This window comes from Lissotriton helveticus, chromosome 7 (assembly GCF_964261635.1).
Source record: "Lissotriton helveticus chromosome 7, aLisHel1.1, whole genome shotgun sequence".
Lineage (NCBI taxonomy): Eukaryota > Metazoa > Chordata > Amphibia > Caudata > Salamandridae > Lissotriton > Lissotriton helveticus.
Window position 1 is genome coordinate 934,577,755 of NC_136068.1, and position 24,521 is coordinate 934,602,275.

Consider the following 24,521-nt stretch of genomic DNA (forward strand, 5'->3'; position numbering starts at 1 on the left):
AAAAGTAATACAGAGGGCAGGGTTTTAAGTACAATGAAAAATATGGATGTTAGGGTTCTCTAAAGAGCTGTGGCAGAAAAGCGTGTTTTTTTACAAGTAGCTGTAAAATAGGAACTAAATACACGTTTGATACAGCATATTACCACACTGGTGTTAGGGTGCCTCTGTGTTTTCGTTAATCCTTCCAAATATATGGCACACAAGGAAATCATGCCACTATTGTCTTTACCAATGCTTGTTAGCACGGAATTGTTTTCAATATCGTGGTCTTCCCCTTCATTTCCTTCTGCTAGTCTCTCTCCATTTGTCACCTACGCCCTTTTTTGTCCACCACAATGGTGTAAAACAAACAGTTGCGCCCCAAGACCCCTTCGAATGTGATTGGACCCCAGAGTTTTCCTTACCTCACAGATATCCATTGGCCTTGTGCTGAATGAGGGCCCTGAAAGGTTGGGCGCTTACTCCAAGGCACCCCACCCCCATCCGCAAGGGCTTGTGTTATGCTACTGTTCCACAAATCTTTTCCTGCATTTCTTCTATCTACACGGCTCATCCTTCACCTCTTCCTCTATCACGGTAATTTCGCTCACTTTTCTGGACATACTTTCTTTTATCTCCTCCACTTCACCATCCTCTCTCATTCCTTCCCACACATATCCACAAAAGCTGTACAGTCTTTTCCTTTGGCCCTGTCAATATTTCAAGAGCTGCTTTCCTCCTTCATACACTATGACAGAATCTTAATTACCACCCTGTGTTCTCTGTAGAGAGGCCAAGGACTGGATGAACATGTTGTCTGAACATCATCATGACTAGGGCTCCAGGTTTTATGTTTTTTTTTTTTTTACATTTCCGTCCATATTTTGTTCCCCTCATTTTATCTATATTTATCCATATTTATTTGGGGTTTTCTGAAGAAATGGAGCTGAAATTAGTATATTTCCACATTTATTCAACCGATAAATATGCACTCATGCTTGAATGCCTGCCAAGTTTTAATGCTGTGAACATCCGTAGAAAATAACTCAATTCACTTGTACAACAAGCATTTGCAATGCAATAGGTCTCACATTTGCAAGAGATAAGCTATTGGCATTTTAACCCCTTCACTGCGGCGGCTATTCCGCTGCAGTGCTAAGGGGGCGGGGTGGCCGCGCGGCGGGCGCATGTTGGTGACGGAACCGCTCCGTCACCAGCCGCGGTTGCGCTGTGCTCATAACGGAGCGGTTACGTCACGGCCCCGCCCGCTCTATGGAACGCTCTGAATCCGCGCCGCGCAGGCGTGCCGAGCGGGCCGTGACGGAACTGCTCCGTCATCAGCACAGCGCGACCGCAGCGGTTCCGTCACCAGCAGGGGAGGTGTTAAACAACAATACCTTTTATTTATGTTTTAAAAACAAACACGTAAATAAAAGGCATTGTCATTTACAATGCCAACAGCTCAAACTCTCACAAATGCGAGACCTATTACATTGCAAATGCTTGTTTTTAGTAGGTCCTGCACTTCCTCTTTCAACAGCTTGAGATGCTTTATTTGGCAAGCTCACTTTTTTTTGTTTCATGTTTGGGAGTATATTCTAAAATTCAACGCAATATTGATATTTTGATCATATTTAGAATTCCATTTGTTGAAGGTGATGTTTATCCATTCCTATAGGAAACCTCTAACTCTGTATCATACTTGTGTTAACTGTTGGTGAATTACCTGATCAAGTGTCATTTTCTAAAGATGTCAGATGCCCTTGTGAAATGGCTTTTACCTCTTGCACTGTCCCAAAAGGAGCGTCTTCCTAGCACAACCTTTTGCAACCGTGGGGCAGCTTGCTCTATGGATGGTCGCTGTGCCTCTCTTGAAGGAGCCCATAGGTAGCAATGCTCTAAATGTTGTAGCTGTGTCATTATCTTTCTTTGTTTAGTACAAGAATCCACCCACCGCATCCTGTTCACTGTAAAAACCATGTTGATCACTGTTGCTTACAGTTCAGGTTTGAAGCCTGAGACCCTCAGCCAAGCATATCTTCTTAGTGTGGTGCCAGTGCAAAGCTGTTTGCCACCCATGTCTGAAGCATCCAGAGAGAACTTTAGTCAGGTGCTAGGAATAGTCTTTCCCATGTCAGTCTCTGCCCTTTTTAGGTCGAGGACCGAAGGCTGGCTTGCCAGCCGGAAGTCGGAGATTTAATGTCTTTCTGTAGGGTGCTTAAACCCGCCTCTCTCCTCGTCTCTCCTCCATTGGCTGGCTTCCTAAACGGAGGCCAGCCATTGGAGGAGAGAGGCGTCCCTCGAAAGAAGCTCCGTCTCTTTCGGATTCGGGGGCGTGTTCGTGCGGTTCTTTCCACTTTTAGCCACGCCCCTTTTTAGAACGTCGAACACGCCCCCGAATCCGAAAATGTTTGGAAGCTTGCGGCCGCCATTTTTTTTCCAGCAGATGCAGTGGCATTGAGCACAGGTGTGTGAAGGGGACACTGGACCCAGTTATGACTATCTTTAACCACCGAACGTGGGGGAAAGTGGGCATTTTTCTTGTTGCATTAGGCGCAAGGGCACCTTGCTATGCCACTGACAGGATTCCTCAAATGTAGATATTGTGTTGGAAAGTGGCAGGCAGCCTCTTTGCGTAAAGTTATGGTCGACAGTAAAGACGGCCTCCGTCGGGAGAGCCGAGTGAGATACAGCGTCCGATTATCTGTGTGTGAGAGAATGAGAGACTGAGGCAAGTGGGAGCGCTAGAGAGTTGTATGTGAGCTTCAGAATACCTGTGCGTGGAGATTTCTGTTAGAGTGAGAGAGAGTGACAGCCTGACCGGGTCGGAAGCTGCTCGTGTTTGTGAGAGCCAGAGACAGCCTGCCTAGTCAGCGCGAAGACAGGGCATTGAAAGCTGCACAAGTGACAACGCCATCTTTCTATATGCGCCAATTCCCAGATGTTTCTCGACACTTTACAGGATCAGCGATTTTTTACAAAATAAACACCCTGGGAAGCGAAGCGCTGAGCTCAGCAGTTCTGTGAAGGAGAATGGCTTCTCCCAGCTCCGGTGGTGCCCTGATTAGCATTCCAGGGGCGCAGGGCGGGAACAACAGACAGCAGGGCAGGCGGGCTGCAGACCAGAGTCACCATGGTCGGACTGCTCGACGGGACCGGGACAGGAGGATTCGAGAGCTACTGAGATTAGAAAATATACGGCTACAGGAACTGGAAAGCCAGGAGGCCGCTGATTGGAAGACTTGAAAGCCACCGGGATCTGATGGTTTGATAACTCACGGGTTTATTTCAGGCCATGAGATAGCGCATTTATTGTCCCGTACGTGCATTATTTAGGCTATTGTGCATCACTAAAATGATGGAGTGACTGTTCTGCATGTCGTATGTACAGTCAACGTCCCCTGTTCTGTTGTGCTTGCTTTCTCAGGGAACAGTACTGTTTTTTTAGCCTGGAAAATGCTTGTACTTTAAAGTGAAGTGCAGTAATCTGTCTCTCTCTCATCTGTCCCTCCTCAAAGTACGCCACTTCACTTAAACTTTTGGTGTTTTGTGCAGAACATCTTGCACGGAGGAAAGAATGCCCCCGAGCACAAAGCGCAGAGTACGGATTAGACTCGAGTTAAAAGAAAAAAGTGTGTGCGAGAGCAGGACAACGAGCACCCCCCTCCCCACCCGGCGCTCACACTGCTCCACATAAGGAGAAAGTGGGCCGGGGAGGAGGGAGGTCGACACCAGCCGCACCGGGGGGCTTGATGCCTCGTGATAAACATGCTTGGCCCCTCCCGGGGATGAAGGCAGACACCGGTCGGCGGCAGAGCGTGGGTACAGCTGCAGCCGGACTCCTGTAGGCGGCTGCACTCTTGGGTAAAGGGGGTTGCTGAGTTAATAATGACAAAGGTTACCTGGAAAGGGGTGGGTAAAGTTTAGATAGCTCTCAGCCTACCAGGGATTTTTATCAGAGTTACCCGACATTGGAAGTTCTGGTACAGGGTAAACGTTCCACTGAAGTGATGAGAATTTGGGGAATAGGGCAGAGTCTGTTCCACTTTTGGGAACGGGGAAACAAATTGTCTCACGGGTCCTTTAGCAATTGCACCACCTCCAAAACAAGGAATGTGAATATTATAATGTAAACAGATTATTAGTTTGTGGAGACGTACCTTCTGCTCTTGAAGGGAGGGCCCGCCTCACCTGTTAACACACGTGCAGATGTGCTGTGCTTTCTGACCAGATGTGCCGTCCCGTCTGCCAAGCTACCTATTTTCAAACTTCATTTATAAATGGAAACACTTATAATTTGCAAGAACGCGTATAATTTGCAATAACTGTCCCCCCATCACACGTTATCCAAAGTGTAACTGGTGCATTTGAAGTACATGGTAACATAGACTGGGATGAATAATTTGCTCTCCCACCGCCTGGGGTGCAGCACCTGTGTAATTGGGGTCACTTTGAGGTCAGTCATTGATAACAATTACCAGGGTTCAAGCTGACAGTCTGACAGATAACTGCGAGTCTAGGAGCCCGCTAAAAGTTAACATTTTCACTTTTTCCCTCGATCCCTCTATACAGTAATCTCGAGGGCGGTGGTGCGCATGCGCGCAGACTGCAGACTCATCCTCGGGTGCACGTGTACACTTGATGGTGCTGCTGACCGTCCTCACATTGTTTACAATTGACTATGCTTTCAGTCCCCCACATACAGATCTTTGATACTATACGCAACAATTGATCTAACAGTAAGATGCTCAAGAGGTCAGGCTAAAACAGGTTGCCATGTTCCCTCACAACAATTGTGCTAAAAGTTACACATCCTCCTGAAATGCTGAGTTCAGAAACACATTCAGCTTTTCGTTGCAAAAATGTAATTTTCCTGTATTTCTCCACACACAGGAACATGTCTCCCATTGTCCCTGAGAAGGCACCCGTGTCATTCTTTCACGTTCTCACTTCTACAGTGCTGTGCTGGTTTGTCTAGCCCTACCCCTGGACTTTGTACATGACAGACAGCGTGAGGAGCATAGTGGATTCCAAACTAGTGCACGGCGCGCAGGTGTGCTGCAGAACTTGCGTTTCCTTCGGTTCTGGGGCTTGGCTACCAATAGTGCAGCAGGCGCAGTGGCACCGGGAACCTGAGGTATGAGTCTGACAACAAATCACGATTGCCTTTTTCTACCAAACTGTCTGCAGACAGTCACGGTTTCTTTCCTTGCATAATAGGCCAATGACTCCCTGGCTACGTCACTGTTAGTTTTAACATGTTGTTGGGGTGTACTGCTGTTTGTGCAGTTCGGCGAGGATTGAGGAATAATTTGTGGTATTCCCGCCAATTCTACCTTTCGCTGCACAAAGCTCTGTGAATATGGAAATAGGACAACCACAGTTCACCACTGAGAGGAAGTTGCCCTGTGTGCAGCCGGCTGCACAGCACACATTAAAGGAACCCGAACTACACATATACCAGCTGACGCAGGTTGGGTGATGTTTAATATTAATGTGTGTACATATTTTTGCAGATGTTATTTAGAGAGTATATCTCACCGTACATCCGGAATACTTTTTGTTTTCTAAAATACAGGGATGACTTCAAAAGAAGGGCAAAGTATGCCGTTCGAAAGTTAAATAGACTTCAGCACGGTAACGTTTGTAGAAGGCAATCAACGTGTGTAAGGGTATAGACGTCTGTTCTTAAATATGTTATGCTCCATGCATTTGTATAGCCCATTATACCCATCTGTATAGTGCAGAACCGCCTTTGGAATCTGGGCACACTTTACGGTGCTGAGGTGCTCGCTCAGAGGCACACTGTTCTGTGCATTTTGCATTTTCTTGTTCTCTGTTGTTTAAATGATGATTCTAGTGGATATTGTCCGGCCTGGTTAGAATGGGGTATGTATTGTTTACTGAAAGGACGGTCTTGCATTGGGCCGGCTAGATCCTGTTATGTATTTCTGCAGGATACTGTGTGCATGGATATGTTTGTATTAGGAGTTTGCCGATTGTTTTCTTCTTTTGGGGAGCACGCCTGTGAAGTGTTGGTCATCATTGGCATCTGCTGTGAGCTGCAGGTCACGAGTTCGAATCAGACCTACGTCAAATGTCTTTCATCTTTAACGTGCCGGTAATTTGATCACCATTTTTTTGGGAAGAATACAACTGGCTATTTACAACATTTTGAAACCGAAGTGAGTTAAGGAGCAGTGTTAAAAACGTATTTTACAACAGATGTTCTATTTCAAATAATTCTTTCCAAAAACAATGTTCTCAAGATATTTCCAGTTATAGTCTGTTTATGTGATCACAGTACATCGGCCAAGGATCATACTTGTCCCTGGCCTCCCTCATCACTGTCCCCTCACTTTTAAACATCACGTCAAATTTTTATTTTCTTACCAGTAGGTTTTCTGTGAGCAAACATACAAACGCTGCTCAGTTGACATTACCTTTGATACAAGAACGTTTTTCTAGTTACAGTTCATTCAGAATTCTTGGTGTATTTACTATGAAAGGAGCACCTAATCTACACTGAATAATTTATTAATGATTTAATTATATTGCATGAGAAATATAGTGCTGGAAAAGGAAAAAAGCAGTGTAGGAGCCAGAACAACGTGGCGGCAGATGGTGGGCGGAGCCCAGCGGGCCAGAGATAGGCACAGTCAGCCTATTCATTATTTTTACAACCTCTCCTCTGCAAAGAAATTGGCTAAAAGGTGAAAAGCTTCAGTAAAAACCTTTCTGGCTTACTTTATAAGTCTCAGTAGAGCACATTTTCTAACTGTACTGCCTTTTGTCACTTCCCCTAGCAGAGTTCAAATTCTGGTGAGAATACGCTCCTGTTTCTGGCACGAAAGCATGAGACTTTTTTTCTTTTTTTTACAAAATGGCCCAAGTAGTACGTTTTTGATCAGCCTCATCTCTGTGTCCATCAACTGTGTTTTTTGGGTCATGTGCTGATGCCAGGATTAGAACCCATTTCTGCAGGTTACAAGAACAAAATTAGTATATTTGAATATGGTAATAAAAACCTGGGTTCTGAAATGAAAAGAAGCCTATGGGTAGGTAACTTGCAACTTGTTCCCCCGTCCTACTTTACAACTATATAAATAGGTGCCTTCCAACAATAGGGAGAATGGATTTTTAGGAAGGAAAAATATGTAAATTGCTATGAGTAGGGTAAAAAGGGACGGTCGAAAGAATGATCCGAAATGGATGTTACTAAATGTATCTCCTGCTTACGAATAAAAGAACCATAAAAGAAGGAGGAGTGATGTTAAGCTTGATTTAATGATTTGCCAAATTCTAGAAATTATGCTCCTTTGGAACATCAAATAGTTAATTGCTGTTCTCATTAAAAATACTCATCATGATCGACCAGAGCACAAGTGGCTGCTATACGTCTCTGTTTCTTCCTCCCAGGCCCTCTTCACTGTTTCTCTCCCTCTCCGTGCCTCTCTGCGCCTGAGACACAGAGATCATACCGGCGAGCAGTCACACTGAGGAGAACCACCCGGGGGAGTGTGCAGGTACGGGCGTGAGTGCAGCAGCGTGTGACGGTTGGACGAAGTAATCAGAGCAGAGAAATAGCCTTCTCTGGGGGTGTGGGGGCAAGAAGTAAATCATGTAGACTGGGCTTTAAGTGGGATGAAAAAAACTGGAGGTCTCTCAAAAGGGCGTGGCCAATATAATTAAGGGCGTAGCTTAAAAACATGTAAACTAAAAGTCTGTGCTTAATAGTATAGTGTGTTTCCGTTCTATGTTTTGCTGTTTCTGTCATTACATCCAGATATATGATAAAAGTAACATACCTGCAACACGTCAAGACTATTGACTTTGTCAATAGTCGTTAATTACATAAGATAAATAAGCAGCAACTATGGGTTGCATATAATATTGGAAAAGCTTCGACTTAAAGCCCTGGTGACACCAAGACAATGACCAAGACAATGTTGCTGCTCCTTAGTTTCAAAAAGAGAAGGGAAATCTAGAGAGAAAATGACTCTCTTTAAAGGATTCCCCTTCCCCTACAACGCTCATGCCGTAACTTCTCCACTAGTGAGAAGTGAGCAGTGTGAGCACACACACATCAATGCTCAGCTATTGCCATTGTAAATGACAATGCCATTTATTTATATGTTTTCAAAACCAACACAAATAAAAAAAATTGTCATTTACAATGCCAATAGCTCTAACTTTTGCAAAGGCGAGACCGTTGCATTGTAAATGTGTGGGGGGCTCTCTGTGTGTGTGTGGGGGGGGCTCTCTGTGTGTGTTTGTGGGGGCTCTCTGTGTGTGTGTGCGGGGCTATCTCTATGTGTGAGGGGCTCTGTGTGTGTGTGGGGGGGCTCTCTGTCTGTGTGTGCGGGGCTCTTCGTGTGTGGGGCTGTGTGTGTGTGTGTGGGGGGCTCTCTGTGTGCGGCTCTCTGTGTGTGTGGTTCTCTGTGTGTGTGTGGCTCTGTGTGTGTGTGTGTGTGGCTCTCTGTGTGTGTGTGGCTTTCTGTTTGTGTGGCTCTGTGTCCGCGAATACTCTCTACTACTCTCTAATGCTCACCTATTGCCATTGTAAATGACAATACCATTTATTTATGTTTTTTAAAAAAAAGAAAAAAAATGTCATGAGCAATGCCAATAGCTCTACCTTTAATAATGCCGAGACCATTGCATTGTAAATGCTTGTTCTAAACTGATCTGGCAAGTGCTGCATGAGATCGGTTTCTAGTCCCACTGCTTTTGAATGTATCTGTCGAGCAAGCCTTTTGAACTGGCAATGTGTCTTTAGGTAGCTTCTGATCTCTCCATATTTCCGACTATTGCCTCCAGCCTTTTGTTCTTTCTTGGTGGGGAGCATGTGGATGCAGATATGTATGCCCACTTATTAGCCACGGAGACTATCAAGGCGTTTGCTGTGCAATTATTCTGAAATAGAACTAGGACTTGGCATGAAAACTTGTATTTTTCTCCACTTTTGCGTGAATGCCTTCTTTCCCCATGTCTAGTATTCTAGCAAGCAAGGACAGGAACTAGCTCCTTTTTGCGATAGCAGAAGTGTTTCTATCAGAAAGCTGGCCTCTGTGTGTTCTACTATCTGCAACCTGTAGGTGTTTGCTACTCTCTTGACTACCGTATTGAATAATGACAGATCATCTGGATGTCAGGGTTGTGAAAGAGGGGAGTCCAATTCCTCCTCTGGAGAGTTAGCCTCTAGCACTGCTGGAGGAGCATTTAAGTCTAGGGTGCAGTCATGTTGATTGCCTTTTGTTAGATATCGTTTACCAACTCACTCGTCCTTTATAAAGGCACTGGTCCTCCACTTTGTGCTGTTATTTTTCCTCCTTTTGGATCACAAAAGCCTTTCTGATTGGAGACAAGCGTGCAAAGGTTTGTCTTCACTGGGCTCTTTAGTTTTTGACCCAGGTGGCACCCCATTGGTCTTTGGTGCCAAATCAACTGCTGAATGCTTTAGGGTCAAATGCTGGTTGTATAAGTAAGCATTTCTCAACCAAGACACAGTATGTTGCATTAGGAGTGTACACTCTTTCAACATCAGCACATGTTCTTTCTGTGTCTTTTCGTGCAAGTCCTCAGTTTTCAGCCTATTGATACAAAGCTCTCCCCTGGGTGTCTTCTGTCTATTCCAACTTCACTCAATCTGATTTATCTAAATCTTTCAGTGATCTAAATCTAAAATGTAAATTTTCCATCTCTTCGGTTATTCGATTCAGAAGACACTCCGGGATATTCGATTGCCCCGCATATGCATTCTGCAGCCCATTTTAGTAAAAAGTAAACAGAAAACCGGTCTACTTTTACTTTTCAGAATAGTTCTGCTTTTCTCAATGTCTCTGGACAATCATCAACCTAGAGCTCACCACGCCACCCCAGTTCAGACATGGTCATATGCAAATCAGTCTTGACCTGAACAGCAAAACACACAGGGTCAAGACTGATTTGCATATGGCCATGTCTGAACTGGGGTGGTGTGGTGAGCAAAATAACAATGGATTAAACCCAGATCTGTGACTGAGGGTGAATGTTTTGCCAATGTGCAACATTCCGTCTATCATCTTTATAAAGTAGGCTGGTAGTTTTGCATATACGTCTATTGTAAGACCTTGATCTACAGGATAGACTACTTAAACCGTGTTTGAATCGTTTTCATCTCCACAGAATATATGCTGAGCTACAGACACGTGATAATTAAAAGCTGCGAGCATTAGGGAGGTATTGCGAAGGACTCAAGTTATTACTTGGAAAGTCTACATTCCTCCAACATTTATGCCTAAGAAGTAGGTGGAGCATTGATATTTGTTTCTTCTATTTCTTTTTCTGATTTGAGTAAATGTATTGTTCCTGTATGTGTTTATTATCCAGGGTTACCAGAGGTCTTTTCTATTTCTACACGAAATCTTTTGCACTTGGTGACAGTCACTAATGAGGTGGTGATGGCTAGCATGTCTGGTTTTATGACACTTTACCCGTTTCATGACACTTGATATGTCTCTCAGGACCCACAGTAGTTAGTAATATTTTGACATTATGTGATTTTATACTTTAGTGAATTTAGTAAATATTATGAACTTAAGGATTAATTGTGTTATATCTGACCCTACAGAGATGGTTGGATTTTATTGACGGAGCCTCAAAATATTGTATAATTTTCCTGCAGAATGTGTTAAACTTATCAGGTGTTCTAATTATTGAAAATACTATACCACATCAGCACCCTGATGAAGGACGGTACATGGGATTTCTGAAACGTGCGTCGGCGCATCTGTGTTGTCTAAATTGTTCATGATGTTCACAATTGTTATGTATTGTCTTTGTTAAACTGTGATTTTTTGAGTATATGTTTCCCTTTGTTTTTGCCCTTATTGTTCTTTGTGGAGACAAATACCTTTATTAACCCCTTCTGCGCTGATGACGAGCTCAGCTCATCATGAGGCTTACCTGCTGTGCGCTCATGACGAGCTGAGCTCGTCATGAACCGCGGGGTTTTAAAAACTTCAGCGCGCAGCGGGAAAACCCGCCGCACGCATGTGGTTAAGTGGATTGCTCCCCCCTTACGTGGGGCTCCTGTGTATCAAATGACTCCTTAAGTCATACAGAATTGATTGTATATGTATGTATCTAAAAATAAATGAAATAGATAAATAAGATATTTTTACTAATTTGATAAAAACAAAAGAATTTTTTTTTAAAAATGTTACTCTCTCTGTGGGACATTTTTGATTAACGAATATATGATGTGAATATGTTATAAGGCGTTTAGTGTTGTATATTTGGTCACAACTGCGCATGAGACCCTCCTGCAGTAAGAGAAACTCATTAAAGAAAATAGTGCTCACAGACTAAAGAAGACGTACCGCGTAACGACCGAAGTAAAAGGGCCAGTCCTCACGGGAGGTTACAAATGAAGACAAGGCGATATTTATGAGGGACTAACAAGTCTAATAAGGAATCAGAAGCCAGTATTTACAAAGGATAACGACAGATGCCAATGACAAATATGGGCAGAGAGTGGGCGGGGCTTCAAATACACACTCCAATACAGCATTGCTCCTAGAGGTGCACATGCGCTGCCCAGACTCGACCTAAAAAGGGGGAGGAAAAGGGACATAGATACAATTTCTATATCAAACCACTAGATGATGGAACAATGCACAGCATGTGAATCCGGAAGAGATTCTGTATGTGACTTAATTTAGTATCTTCCAATTTTTTACGATTTACCTATTAATGCAGAGGGAGGTCGTCATTTTGCAACTAATACAGACGAGCAGAGGTATTCCAGGCATAAGGCTAACTCACAACAGCACTTTTGTGTATACCTTACTCAAGATTCTTGATGGCTTTTAGTAGCTGGGATTGGAAGGGATAGACACTGTGGAAGAAGAGAGTGCTAGTCACTTGGCTCTTCACCAGCCACACATGTGGTGGAGGGAGACCCACATAGCTAGATCTGCCATTCACTTGCCTCCTTCCAGGTCACCAGAAATTCTCCCAAATCCTTTTTGACATACTATAACATACATTTTAGGTTTGTCTTACTCACAGTTGCACTAGGCTGGGTATAACATGCAACATGACAGCCGAGGCTCTGAAACTCCTCTGCTAGACAGATTCATTGCATGCACATTGTGAAAGATAGTGCTACTCATCAAATCACCCACAGCAAATCTGCTCTTTTGGGTTATGGGAAGCAGAAGAGTTGGTGGTTTTGAAGCACTTAAAAATGAGATGCCCATTTCTTCATTGTCATACCCACTGAAGAGATGAGGATGAATACAAGAAATTGTGTTTCTTCAGTACAACACTACAGATAGATACAAACTAACAGAAAGAGTACCTGAAACAGCAAACCGAAGCAGTGCCATCCTGCCCCACTCCACCTTTTTGCTCACTCACCAACGTAAATAGCATTTTATCCACTCCACATACAGTATTCCTTCTCAAAGATGCTCCATTCCACTCTGAAGTTGCATATACACACGCAGACCATCACAGTAGAATATTAAAACCCTATATATCTTGAAACCATGTTGAAATCTATCAACTTGTTTTTGTGCGCTAGGCAAAATGGATGCATCCGAGCAGAGTAGGAATAAAAATTAACTCTAAAGGGAACAAAGAATGGGAGGTTTGGTGCCTTTACCTGGAATAATTCTCTTCAGAACCTCGCTCTTCTGGATCAGGTTCATCTGCACGATCAAAACTAATCAGGTCGGAGGGTACATCATGGATCTGGACGCTCGGTGCATGGTTTAGCATCTTCAGATTCTCAAAAATAGTCTGCCTTATTTGGTCGAGGTACTGTAGAGAAATCATAACCACGTTAACGCCATCTGACACTTTTAATATTATGGTTAAATGAATGCTTTAAGTGCTTGAAAAGGTTTCCTTCACCTCATGCTTTGCACCATGTTGTACTAAAATCCGTATTGACTCTAATGGTGAAATTATGGAACACATTTGAGGAGGATACTCCACATAAATCAATAGAAAAAGCAGGTTTGAAGTTCAAATAGAGTTGTGTATAGTCTTTAGTAGTAACAGAGGGGGAAGAACAATAGTTACTTACCTGTAATCTGTGGTTCTCCAGTATTGGTGTCTTTCATAGATTCACATGCCTGAATCATTCCCCGTCGTCGGAGTCCCACGTTACATAAAAAAGCAATAATATGCCATAATAACATAGGAAAAACCAGTAATTCCCAACCAGGAAGTAAAATAGCCTAAGCTACAGGAGAAAAAACTTCCACACTCATGACTATCCTAGTCATTTTGTACAGTCCAAACTGCAGCCAATCAGGCGACAGCACCCACCAGAAGGTTCTCCCCAGAGGCTCAGGCTCTCAGATTTTCTCGCAAGGAGTGATGGTAAGCCAATGTAGCCTAAGAACCTCTGAGGGGAGGTGGGCGGGTTGCATGTGAATCTATGAAAGACACCAGTATTGGAGAACCAAAGATTACAAGTAACTATTGTTCTTCTCCAGTATTAGGGGTGTCTTTCATAGATTCACATGCCTGAATCAGAGTAGATAGCAGTACATATCCGTGTCTGGTAGACGCTAATAGTAGCTTAAGCTTGCAAATATGAATAACACATAACCATGCAATATGTAAATAATGCAGCATTAAAAGCATGATAAAAAGCAATTACTTGAGCATGTGCACAATAAAATACATAGCAAGCGTCTGACAGCAGTAATAGGAGGTGGGAATAGAGGCTCACCTTAGTTGAAAAGATTTCGTAGAACTGCTCGACCCACTGAAGCATCGGTCTCACAGGCTGCATCCAAACAGTAGTGTTTGGTGAAAGTATGCCGACTGGCCCAGGTTGCCGCTCTGCAGATGTGCTGAAGAGGGACTCCAGCGAATAGGGCAGTTGAAGAAGACACTGCCCTCGTAGAATGCGCTCTAGGAGCTGCTTGCAGAGGTCTTTCTGCTTGTGCATGGCAAAAAGCAATGGTTGCAGAAATCCATCTTGCAATTGTTTGCTTAGAAACTGCTTGGCCTTTACGAATTGTACCATAAGTGATAAACAGTTGATCAGATTTGCGTAAAGTAGATGTTCTTTGCAAATAGAACTTTAGACATCTCTTAATGTCCAGAGTATGCAATGCCCTTTCCGACAGGCGATTGTGGATTAGGAAAGAATGTCTTTAAAATTACAGGTTCGTTTAGATGGAAATCAGAAGGCACCTTGGGGTATGAATTTCGAATTAGTACGGAGCATCACAGAGTCATTTGTGAATTGTAAGAAAGGATGATGAACCGTAAAAGCCTGGATGTCACTGACTCTTCTAGAGGAAGTCAAAGCCAAAAGAAGTGACATTTTCCACGTAAGGAATTTCAAATTGACTCTGTGGATAGGTTCAAAGGGATGGCGCATAAGATGCGCTAACACTACATTGAGATGCCACGATGGAGGTGGACGACGTACTGGAGGGAACATTCTAAACAGGCCTTTAAAGAATTGTTGTATAATTCTTGACGAGTAAAGAGAAGTGGTCCCATCCTGTCGGTATCTTGAAACCGCTGCCAGGAAAACTTTCAGGGTTGCATGAGACAAACCCGATCTTGCTAAATGTAAGAAAAAAGGCAAGATTTCCTCTGGACTAGCTGAAAAAGGATGAAGTCCAGCCGAACGACACCAGATAAAAAAAAGTTTCCATTTGAGACTGTACGTCTTTATGGTAGCAGCCGCCCTTGCTTTGGCCAGAACTTCCTTGCAATCCGCAGGAATGTTTAGATGGGCGAACTCAAGGTACTCAGGCGCCAGGCCGCTAATCTCAGCGATGTCGGGTCCGGATGGTAAATCTGACCGTCCTGAATGGAAAGTAGGTCCGGAATCTGATTCAGCTGAATCGGTTTGCACTCCGATAGGAGAAGGAGCCCGGTGAACCAGTATTGGCAAGGCCATCTGGGAGCAATGAGAATCAGCCAACACGGTTCTTTCTTCATCTTTCTCAAGACTCTGGGAACCAGTGGTATTGGTGGAAAAGCGTACGCATATATCAGAGACCAGTCTATCAAAAACGCATTCCCCTGAGAGTCATTGTGGGGATGCCAACTTGCAAAGAACCGGCATTTGCTGTTGTTCTTGGTAGCAAAGAGGTCTAGATCTGGATGACCCCACTGTCGGAAGATCAGATCTACCGTCTGCTGATGACGCTCCCACTCGTGAGTAGACACTGTTGTCCTGCTGAGAGTGTCTGCAAGGACGTTCTCTGTTCCAGGAACATTAACCACCTGAAGATTGATTCTGTGTCGTATTGCCCATGCCCACAGGTCCTGGGCTTCTTGAGACAACAGAGCTGATCTTGTTCCTCCCTGTTTGTTGACATAGTGCATGCTTGTTGTGTTGTCTGTGCGCACCAACACAGCGGCTCCTTGGATGATTGCGCGAAATGCTTTGAGTGCAAGGAAGATGGCTCTCAGCTCTAACAGATTGATGTGCCGACATCTTTGCTGAGGACTCCATTTGCCGCTGATTGTCAGCCCTTGAAGATGAGCTCCCCAGCCTTCGAGGGATGCGTCCGTGGTGATCGTAAAGCTTGGCGCATCCTGAAGGAACGCACAGCCCTGTCGAAGATTCTTTACTTGTAACCACCAGAGGAGGGAACCCCGAATGCGAGGAGTAATCTTGATGAGATCCTCGAAGGAGCCGGAGACCTGCAGCCATTGTAAACAGAGTTCCTCCTGAAGAGGCCTCATTCTGAGTCGGCAATTCGGTATTAATGGAATGGAAGACGATACTATCCCCAGAAAGGATTTGAACCGTTGGACTGAAACTGACTTTTTTGAAAGTCGATCCTGAGCCATGTTCCGTATCCTGTCTTGTCTCTCGTCCGAGACGAAGGCTTGGAGCAGCTGGGTGTCTAAAGTTGCTCCCAGGAAAGCCCGTCTTTGTGACGGTATCAACTGGGATTTGCTGATGTTGATGGAGAAACCCAGAGACTGAAAGAGGGTTAGACACTGCTGTACATGATTGTCTGCGTCCTCGTAAGAACTGGCCTTGATAAGGCAGTCGTCTAGATATGGGAATATTTGTATCCACTCCAACCTTTGTAAACACTCTGGGTGCCGAGCGCAGCCCTGAATTGATAATCCCTGCCAGCCACTCTGAATCGCAGGAACTTTCTGTGGCGAGGTAAGATGGGGATGTGGAAATACACGTCTTGGAGATCCAAGGTGGCCATGTAGTCTCCAGCTGCTAGAAGATGTAGTATTTCTTGTAGTGACAACATTCTGAATGCCAGCTTCTTTAGATATTTGTTTAGGGCACGGAGATCCAGAATCGGACGCCATTCTCTGGATTTCTTCTTTACCAGAAAAATTCTGGAGTAGAAGAAATGCGTTACTTACCTGTAACAGCAGTTATCCAGTATTGGTGTCTTTCATAGATTCACATGCCTGAATCATTCCCCGTCGTCGAGACGGGAGCCTCCGGTAAATAAAAAAGTAATGTCCTATAGACATACATAGAGAAAATAGGCCCAAGGGTCTCCCCTTAGTGGCCTTTCCTTGTCCTTATGTAAAAAGGATCAAACTCTTACAGTCAGCCAATCAGCTCCGACCTCCCTCTAGGACCTCCCTGGGAGGAGCCCCAGTCCCTCAGATTTTCGTACGCACCCAACTAGGTTGGCGTAATATTGTTAGAGAGGGATGTGAGACCTTCCAGGGGAGGCGGGAGGGTTGCATGTGAATCTATGAAAGACACCAATACTGGATAACTGCTGTTACAGGTAAGTAACGCATTTCTTATCCAGTATTTGGGTGTCTTTCATAGATTCACATGCCTGAATCAGAATAGCTAGCAATCAGATATGCACCTGCGTGATGGAAATGCTCTGTAGTCACAGTAGACAATGCATGTGTCGTCATACAACATGTGGACAGCATAACAGTAACATCACAATAGCAAGGAACGTGCATACCTGGATGGCGGGATGTAGGAAGGCTCACATCACTGAAAGAGATGGCGAAGCACTGCCTGGCCCACTGCCGCATCCTTCTGAAGTTCGATATCCAGGCAGTAATGTCTGGAGAAAGTGTGCGGTGACTTCCAAGTCGCCGCTCTGCAAATGTCCAAGATTGGCACCCCAGCGAACAGTGCTGCGGACGTGGACATCGCCCTGGTGGAGTGAGCAGTAACATGTTCAGTTAAAGGCCGTCCGGCCTTGTCGTGGCAGAATGCAATCGCTGAGGATATCCACCTGGAGATGCTTTGCTTCGTGAGAGGCAGGCCCACTCTTGGTCTGCTGTATGCCACAAACAGCTGTGAAGATTTCCTGAGAGCCTTAGTTTTGTCCAGGTAGAATTTTAGGCACCTCTGAAGGTCCAGAGAATGCAGCGCTCTTTCCGCTGCTGTGGACGGATTTGCAAAGAAGGACCTGAGGACAATTGGCTCGTTGAGGTGAAAGTCCGAAGGGACTTTAGGTATGAATTTAGGGTTTGGTCTCAGCACTACCCTGTCTTGTCTGAATTGCATATATGGTTCTTGAATGGACAAAGCTTGCAGCTCGCTAACTCTCCTGGCTGATGTTAGAGCGAGCAAGAGTGCTGTTTTCCAGGAGATGTGTTTGATGGATGCTCGATGAATGGGTTCAAATGGACTTCTCATGAGTTGGTTGAGTACCAGATTCAGTTGCCATGTCGGAGGGACTTTCCGAGGCCTCGGAAAGGATCTGTAGAGTCCCTTCAGGAATTGTTTGACTAGTCTACTGGACCACAGAGAAGGTCCTGTGAAAGTCCTAGTGAATCTAGAGATAGCTGCGAGGTGAACCTTTATGGATGCATGTGCCAGGCCTGACTGTGCTAAATGCAGCAGGTACGGTAGTATTTGTTCAGGGGTGACTGAGAGTGGTCTTAGATCCCGATCCACACACCACATGCAGAACCGTTTCCACTTGAGAGAGTAGGCTTTGTTTGTACTATCCGCTCTCGCTTTCGACAAGATATCCCTGCAGTCCTGCGGGATATTTAGTCCACTGAACTCCCTGTGCTCAGGAGCCAGGCCGACAACTTGAGTGATTGGAGGTTCGGGTGTTGCACCTGACCGTTGGACATTGTTAAGAGGTTCGGGTGCTGCCTCAAACGGATCGGTGACCTGATGGAAAGTCGAAGTAGATCCGAGAACCAGTGTTGTCTCGGCCAGAACGGGGCAATCAGGATTAGGGTACATGGCTCCGCCTTCATCTTCCTGAGGAGCCTCGGGATCATTGGAAACGGAGGAAAGGCGTACGCAAACGCGCTGGACCATCCGATGGAGAATGCATTCCCCAGAGACCCTTGTTGGGGATGCCAGCTTGCGTAGTGCGGACATTTGGCGTTGTCTTTGGTGGCAAACAGGTCGATGTTCGGGACTCCCCATTGAGAGAAGACGTGCTCCAGGGCGTTGTCGCTCAGCTCCCACTCGTGGGAGAGGGATCTTTGCCTGCTCAGGGCATCCGCGATAGTATTGTCTTTTCCGGGGACATAGTCCGCCTTGAGTTGGATCCCGTGTAACACTAGCCAGTTCCAGATTTTCTGCGATTCGCGTGATAGAGAGAGCGAACGCGTTCCCCCCTGTTTGTTGAGGTAGTGCATCGTCGTGGTGTTGTCCGTTTTGACAAGCACTGGGGAGTTCTGGATGCGTGGCAGGAATGCCTGTAGAGCAAGATAGACCGCCCTCAGCTCCAAGAGATTTATGTGGAGCAGTTTTTCCTGAGGGTCCCACTTGCCGCTGATTCGAAGATCTTGTAGAACGGCGCCCCATCCTTCCAAGGAGGCGTCCGTGGTGACCACCAGAGGTGTCGCCGGAAGGAGAAACGGTAATCCTACATTCAGATTTTTTCGATTCCTCCACCAAGCTAGGCTTGTGGACATTTTTGGTGTGATTTGCACAATGTCCTCGAAAGAGCCAGTGCTTTGGGTCCATTGGGTTGCGAGAGCTTCCTGCAATGGGCGCATCCTGAGTCGGCAGTGAGGGATAAGGAGGATGCACGAAGACATCATTCCCATGAGGGATGTGTAAGTGCGCACTTTGATGTATGTTTTTGTCGCCACAGCCGTGGCCAGAGATAGTATCTTGTCCGCCCTCTCCTTCGAGGGAAAGGCCTTCACGCACTCCGTGTCCAGGACAGCCCCTAGGAAGGTGATCCTTGTCGTAGGGGTGGTGCAGGATTTTTTGAGATTGATGGTTAATCCTAGCCTCTGAAAAAGATTGGTGCAGGCGCAGGAGGACGCTGCCGCGTCCTCGGCTGAGGGTGCTTTCACCAGCCAGTCGTCTAGGTAAGGGAAGACTTGGTGACCCAACTGACGCAGATATGCCGCCACCGGAGCTAGGCACTTCGTGAAGATCCGCGGCGCGGACTTGAGGCCAAATGGTAGGACTCTGAACTGATAATGTCGGCCCGCCACCTCGAACCGCAGGAACTTTCTGTGACGCTTGAGGATGGGGATGCGGTAGTAGGCATCCTGGAGATCTAAGGATGTCATGAAATCTCCTTGTTCGAGAGTGCCCAGGATTTCTTGAATCGTCACCATTCTGAACGATTGGCTCCGTAGGAAGGCATTGAGTGCCCGAAGGTCTAGAATGGGCCTCCACTTGTCCTCTTTCTGTCTTACAAGAAAGAAGTGTGAATAAAACCCCTTCCCCTTCTGGGATGCTGGAACTCGTTCGATTGCTCTTTTTTGTAGCATTATAGCGAGTTCTAGGGTAAGGAGCCGTAGATGTTTGTGCGTCCGCCTTTTGGGAGGTGTGTTGGGAGGCAGGGACGTGAACTCGAGAGAGTGTCCGAATCTTATAATTTGGAGAACCCATCGGTCCGTGGTGATGTGTTGCCAATTGTCGAGGAAATGGGTCAGCTTTCCTCCAATTTGAAAGGATGTAGAGGGTGGTGGGACTGGCTGGAGTAATCGGTCACTGGCGTCCGCCAGCGCCCCTTTTGGAATTCCTGCCCCTGAAGGTAGATCGTCCGTATGAAGATTGACGGGCTTGTTGTTGTTTATGTTGGTACTGATTTTTGTTGGTAGAGGAATACGAGGACCGGTTCTGGTAGGAACCGCGATAAGAGGACTGACCTCTGGATCGGTTCCCTCGAAAGGACTGGTTCCGGGACTGTAACGTGCCTAGCGCCCTTGCAGTGTCGGTGTCCTTCTTGATAGTTTGCAGTGCCTCGTCGATCTTGTCCCCAAAGAGATGCTGGCCGTCGAAGGGCATGTCCAGCACCTTCAATTGCACTTCCTGGCGGAACGACGTCGCCTTCAGCCATCCTTGACGGCGTAGCACAGCCGCTCCGGCTAGTTGACGGAAGCCAGTCATGGCTGCATCTATCGCGCAGTCAATTATTTCCGCCGCCGAAGATTGACCTTCCGACAGGAGAGCCTTGACCTCCCCCTTTACGGCATCAGGCAGTTCCTTCAGGTATGGGGCTATGTCCTCCCAGAGTTGGCGATTGTAGCGCCCCAACAAGGCAATGGAGTTCGCGATCTTGATGGTCATGGCCGACGTGGACGTGAATCTCTTCCCTATCGTGTCCAGCTTCCTGCCTTCCTTGTCCGGAGGAGCGGACAGTGGGGAGGAAGGGTTGCGGGAGTGTTTCTGGGCCGCCTGCGTGACCACCGAGTCAGGTTTTGGGTGCCCGTTGAGGCAAGCCGCCGCCTTAAGTGGGGCTTTATATTTCTTGTCCAGGCGCGGAACAACCGCAGGCACGGAAGCGGGTGTCAGCATCAATTTCTTGCCCTGTTCCCACAAGAACTCTATGATTGGAATAGATTTGGTTGCCTTTTGTGTCTGCTCTTTGAAGTCATGCAGGAAGCAGTCCGTTTCCGTTGATTCCACTACCATATGGAATCTCTTCGCTGCCCGTTCCACAAGTTTGTGGAAGCCTGCTATGTCCACAGGTGGCGAATCCGCCTGTCGCGGTTCAGGTGAAGCCGGGGATGGCGCTACATACTCGTCATCTCCATATTCGTTATCTCCATCCTGGTCCGAGTGGACCGAGTGGACTTCCTGGACTTCTCCTTCCTCCAATTCTTCCTCCTCCTCGTCGTCGTCCGAGGAGTCCATCACCTGAGGCTGGGTCTCACGGTGGGTTTGGGGTTGAGTTTGAGACCGTTTTGGGGCAGACGCTGGTGTATGGTCTACCGGTGTCTGATGACCACTGTCCGCATCCGGGAATCTTTGTTTGTAGTCTTGCACAAGGAACCGCAGGTCATTGACCAGAGTTGCCGGCAGGCATATCATGGGGGTGACCTCCGTGCGGACACTAGTGTGGATGGAGTGTTCCTGAAAAGTTAGGTCCTCCTGCTCCTCATCTGTGCTTTGGCACTTGACGTTGAGGTCCGAGATGGAGGTAGCTGGACCCAAGTGGTCATCCTCTTCGGATTCCTCACTTTGGAAGATGTCGTGAGGTGGTTGCATCTCCACTTTGCTCGGAGACGTGGTTTCCGGGGTAATTTGCGTTTTTCTAGACTTGCTAGACGCAGCATGTGTTCCTGTCGACGTCGAGTGCGTCGTCGACGGCGGTGGCATGAGGGTCGGCATCTCTACTAGTTCGGATTTTTTCCATGGTTCCGATGCCATCTCCGACGACGAGTCTTCCTTCGACGTCGGCGTCGTCGACGACGACCCCTTCGTCGACGGTAACTTCGTCGACGACGACGGTTCCTTCGTCGACGGTCCCTTCGTCGACGACGACGGTTCCTTCGTCGACGGTTCCTTCGTCGACGGTCCCTTCGTCGACGGTGTCTTCGTCGACGGTGTCGGCGTCGACGGTGTCTTCGTCGACGGTGTCTTCGTCGACGGTGTCGTCGTCGACTGCGTGGACGACTGTACCTTGGTCGTCGACGACTTCGATGACGATGTTGTCGTCGTCGGTACCTTCGTCGACGGCGAGCCCGCCGTCGACGGTGTCTTCGTCTGTGAGTTCTTCGACGACGGTGGGCTCGTCAATGACGATGCCGTCGTCGATGGTGTGGTTCTCGTCGTCGACAGGGTCTTCGTCGTCGACGACGATTGCAGTAATATAATAGAGGAAACAGGTCTACCTGATGATGTTGAGGAAGTAGTCGTCGTCGTCGACGCTGAAGGCGATGACGCTGATGTCGTCGACACAGTGGTTGTGACAGAGGTTGTTTTGTGGGTCTGTCTGGTAGACGATGGAGCAGGTCTTTTGAAGGTGTGATCAGCCTGAACAGACACTGAAGATGACGTAGATCTCGCCTCTGAAGACTTTTTTGTCTTCTTAGGAGGAGTGTCTGAGGGGCCCGGGGAAGATACCCTAGGCCTCTTTTTAGAGACTTCTGAGCTTTTGGAAACACTGCTCTCAGAAGATTCAAGATTGTCTCTAACCTTCAGCCTGTCCAGCCAGATGAGAAGGCGTCCTTCCCTGTCTCTCACAGTCTTTTTAGGGAAAGACCTACAGATCCTGCAGTTGTCCGAGACATGATCTGGGTAAAGGCAGTACAAGCATAACTCATGCTTATCATCCACATGGATCCTCTTCTTCCCACAGGAAGAGCAGGCCCTGAACAGGGCTTTCTTCTGTGACTCCGACATGGAAGAAGTTTGTGGAAAGAAGCCACTTACTGCAAACAGTGTAGTGAAGAATCCTTGAAGGGTTGAGAGCGAGGAATCACTTTTGAAGAAAGTTTAGATGATTATAAGTAATCTTGAGCAGAGCTCAAGCTGGAGACTCCCTAGCACAACGTGCGGTAGAAAATCTGAGGGACTGGGGCTCCTCCCAGGGAGGTCCTAGAGGGAGGTCGGAGCTGATTGGCTGACTGTAAGAGTTTGGTCCTTTTTACATAAGGACAAGGAAAGGCCACTAAGGGGAGACCCTTGGGCCTATTTTCTCTATGTATGTCTATAGGACATTACTTTTTTATTTACCGGAGGCTCCCGTCTCGACGACGGGGAATGATTCAGGCATGTGAATCTATGAAAGACACCCAAATACTGGATAATCCTGTTCCCCTCAGAGTTTGAGGAACTCTCTCGATTGCTCCTTTTTTCAACATCAAATTGATCTGGACAAAGAGCTCTCTTAGATGAGCTGGAGGTGGACCTTTTGGGGGAACGTTTGGAGGAAACTGTTCGAATTCTAGGGCATGGCTCCTGGCCACAATGTCCAGGACCCACCTGTCCGATGTTATCGATGACCATTTTGAGTAAAATTTTGATATTTGTCCTCCAATTTTTACCTGAGAGCGGGGCAGTAGCGGTGGCAGGTGATAAGTCTCATTGACGTTTGTCCTTTCCGCGGTAGGCCAGTTTTCCCCTGTTCTGGGAATAATTATTTCTCTGTAGGCCGTAGGACTGATAGCGCTGGGTTTGGTAGCGCTGATTTCCCTGCCTGTAGGAAGATTGTTGTGTATATCCACCTCTGTTGGAGGACGATCCACGTCCTCTCGCTCCTCGAAAGGGCGGTTTACGAAATTGCAGGGTGCCCAAGGATTTTGCTGTTTCTGTATCCTTTTTAATAGTCTGCAAGGCTTTCTCCACTTGCGGGCCAAACAGAAACTCTCCGTCATACGGCATATCTAATACCTTAGTTTGTACTTCTTGACGGAATGAAGTGGATCGTAGCCACCCCTGTCTACGCAAGACAGCAGCACCAGCCAATTGCCTGAACCCAGTTGAGGCAACATCAACCGCCGAGTCGATTATCTCAGCCGAGATTCTTTCCCCTTCCTGCAGGATTGTCAGCGCCTCAGATTTCGAAGGCTCAGGAAGTAGATTTATGTATGGGGAAATATCAGACCACATCTGCCGGTCATATCTGCCCAGGATGGCCAATGAGTTAGCAGTGGTAGCTGCCATCGTTGACACACGTTTACCAATGCATCCAAGCGTCTGCCATCTCTATCCGGTGGGGCTGCAATTGGAGAAGAAGGGTTCCTAGATCTCTTCTGGGCCGCTTGAACAATGACTGAATCCAGTTTTGGTTGCCCTATAAGGCAAGCAGGAGATTTTGCAGGTGCCTTATATTTCTTATCGATCCGTGGCAGGACCGGAGGTATGGAAGCTGGGGTAGACATGACCTGAACACCTTCCTGCCAGATGAAGTCTATAATAGGTATAGATTTCGCTTGCTTTCTTGGCTGGTCTTTAAAATCATACAGAAAGCATTCCTGCTCCGTATGTTCCATGTCTATATGGAAGCGCTTTGTAGCTCGCTCCATAAGAAGGTGGAATCCACCCACGTCCACTGGTGGTGAATCCGATCCGAGGTAGCCGGAGGAGATTGAGAAGGAGTTTGTACTTGGTAATCATCCCACTCCGACATAACAGACTTGTCATCAACCTCTCCTTCCTCTCTTTCTTCTTCGTCAGAAGAATGTTGTTCGTCCGGCTGGTTGGACGGTGTAGGAGGAGGAGGAGACCTTGGAGGTTTGAAGTCTGGTAAAGGCGTTTCCACCGCAGGTGTAGGAGGCACAGAGCCTGTAGATTCTGATGGTGGAAAACGCCTGTAATAGTCATTCAGCATGCATTGAAGATTGGTGAGCAGTGCAATTGGCACCTGAGCTGCAGGACATTTGTTTCCTGTAATGTC

General features: G+C 46.7%; 1 protein-coding gene across 1 annotated transcript in view; it reads right to left on the reverse strand.

Moving 5' to 3' along the window:
* Positions 1-24,521, reverse strand: part of HDAC3 (histone deacetylase 3) — a 378,831-nt gene that overhangs the window by 12,120 nt on the left and 342,190 nt on the right. Inside the window, exon 14 of the mRNA XM_078653501.1 lies at positions 12,632-12,789. Coding sequence (XP_078509627.1) covers positions 12,632-12,789 — 158 coding nt within the window. The remainder of the gene's footprint in view (positions 1-12,631; positions 12,790-24,521) is intronic.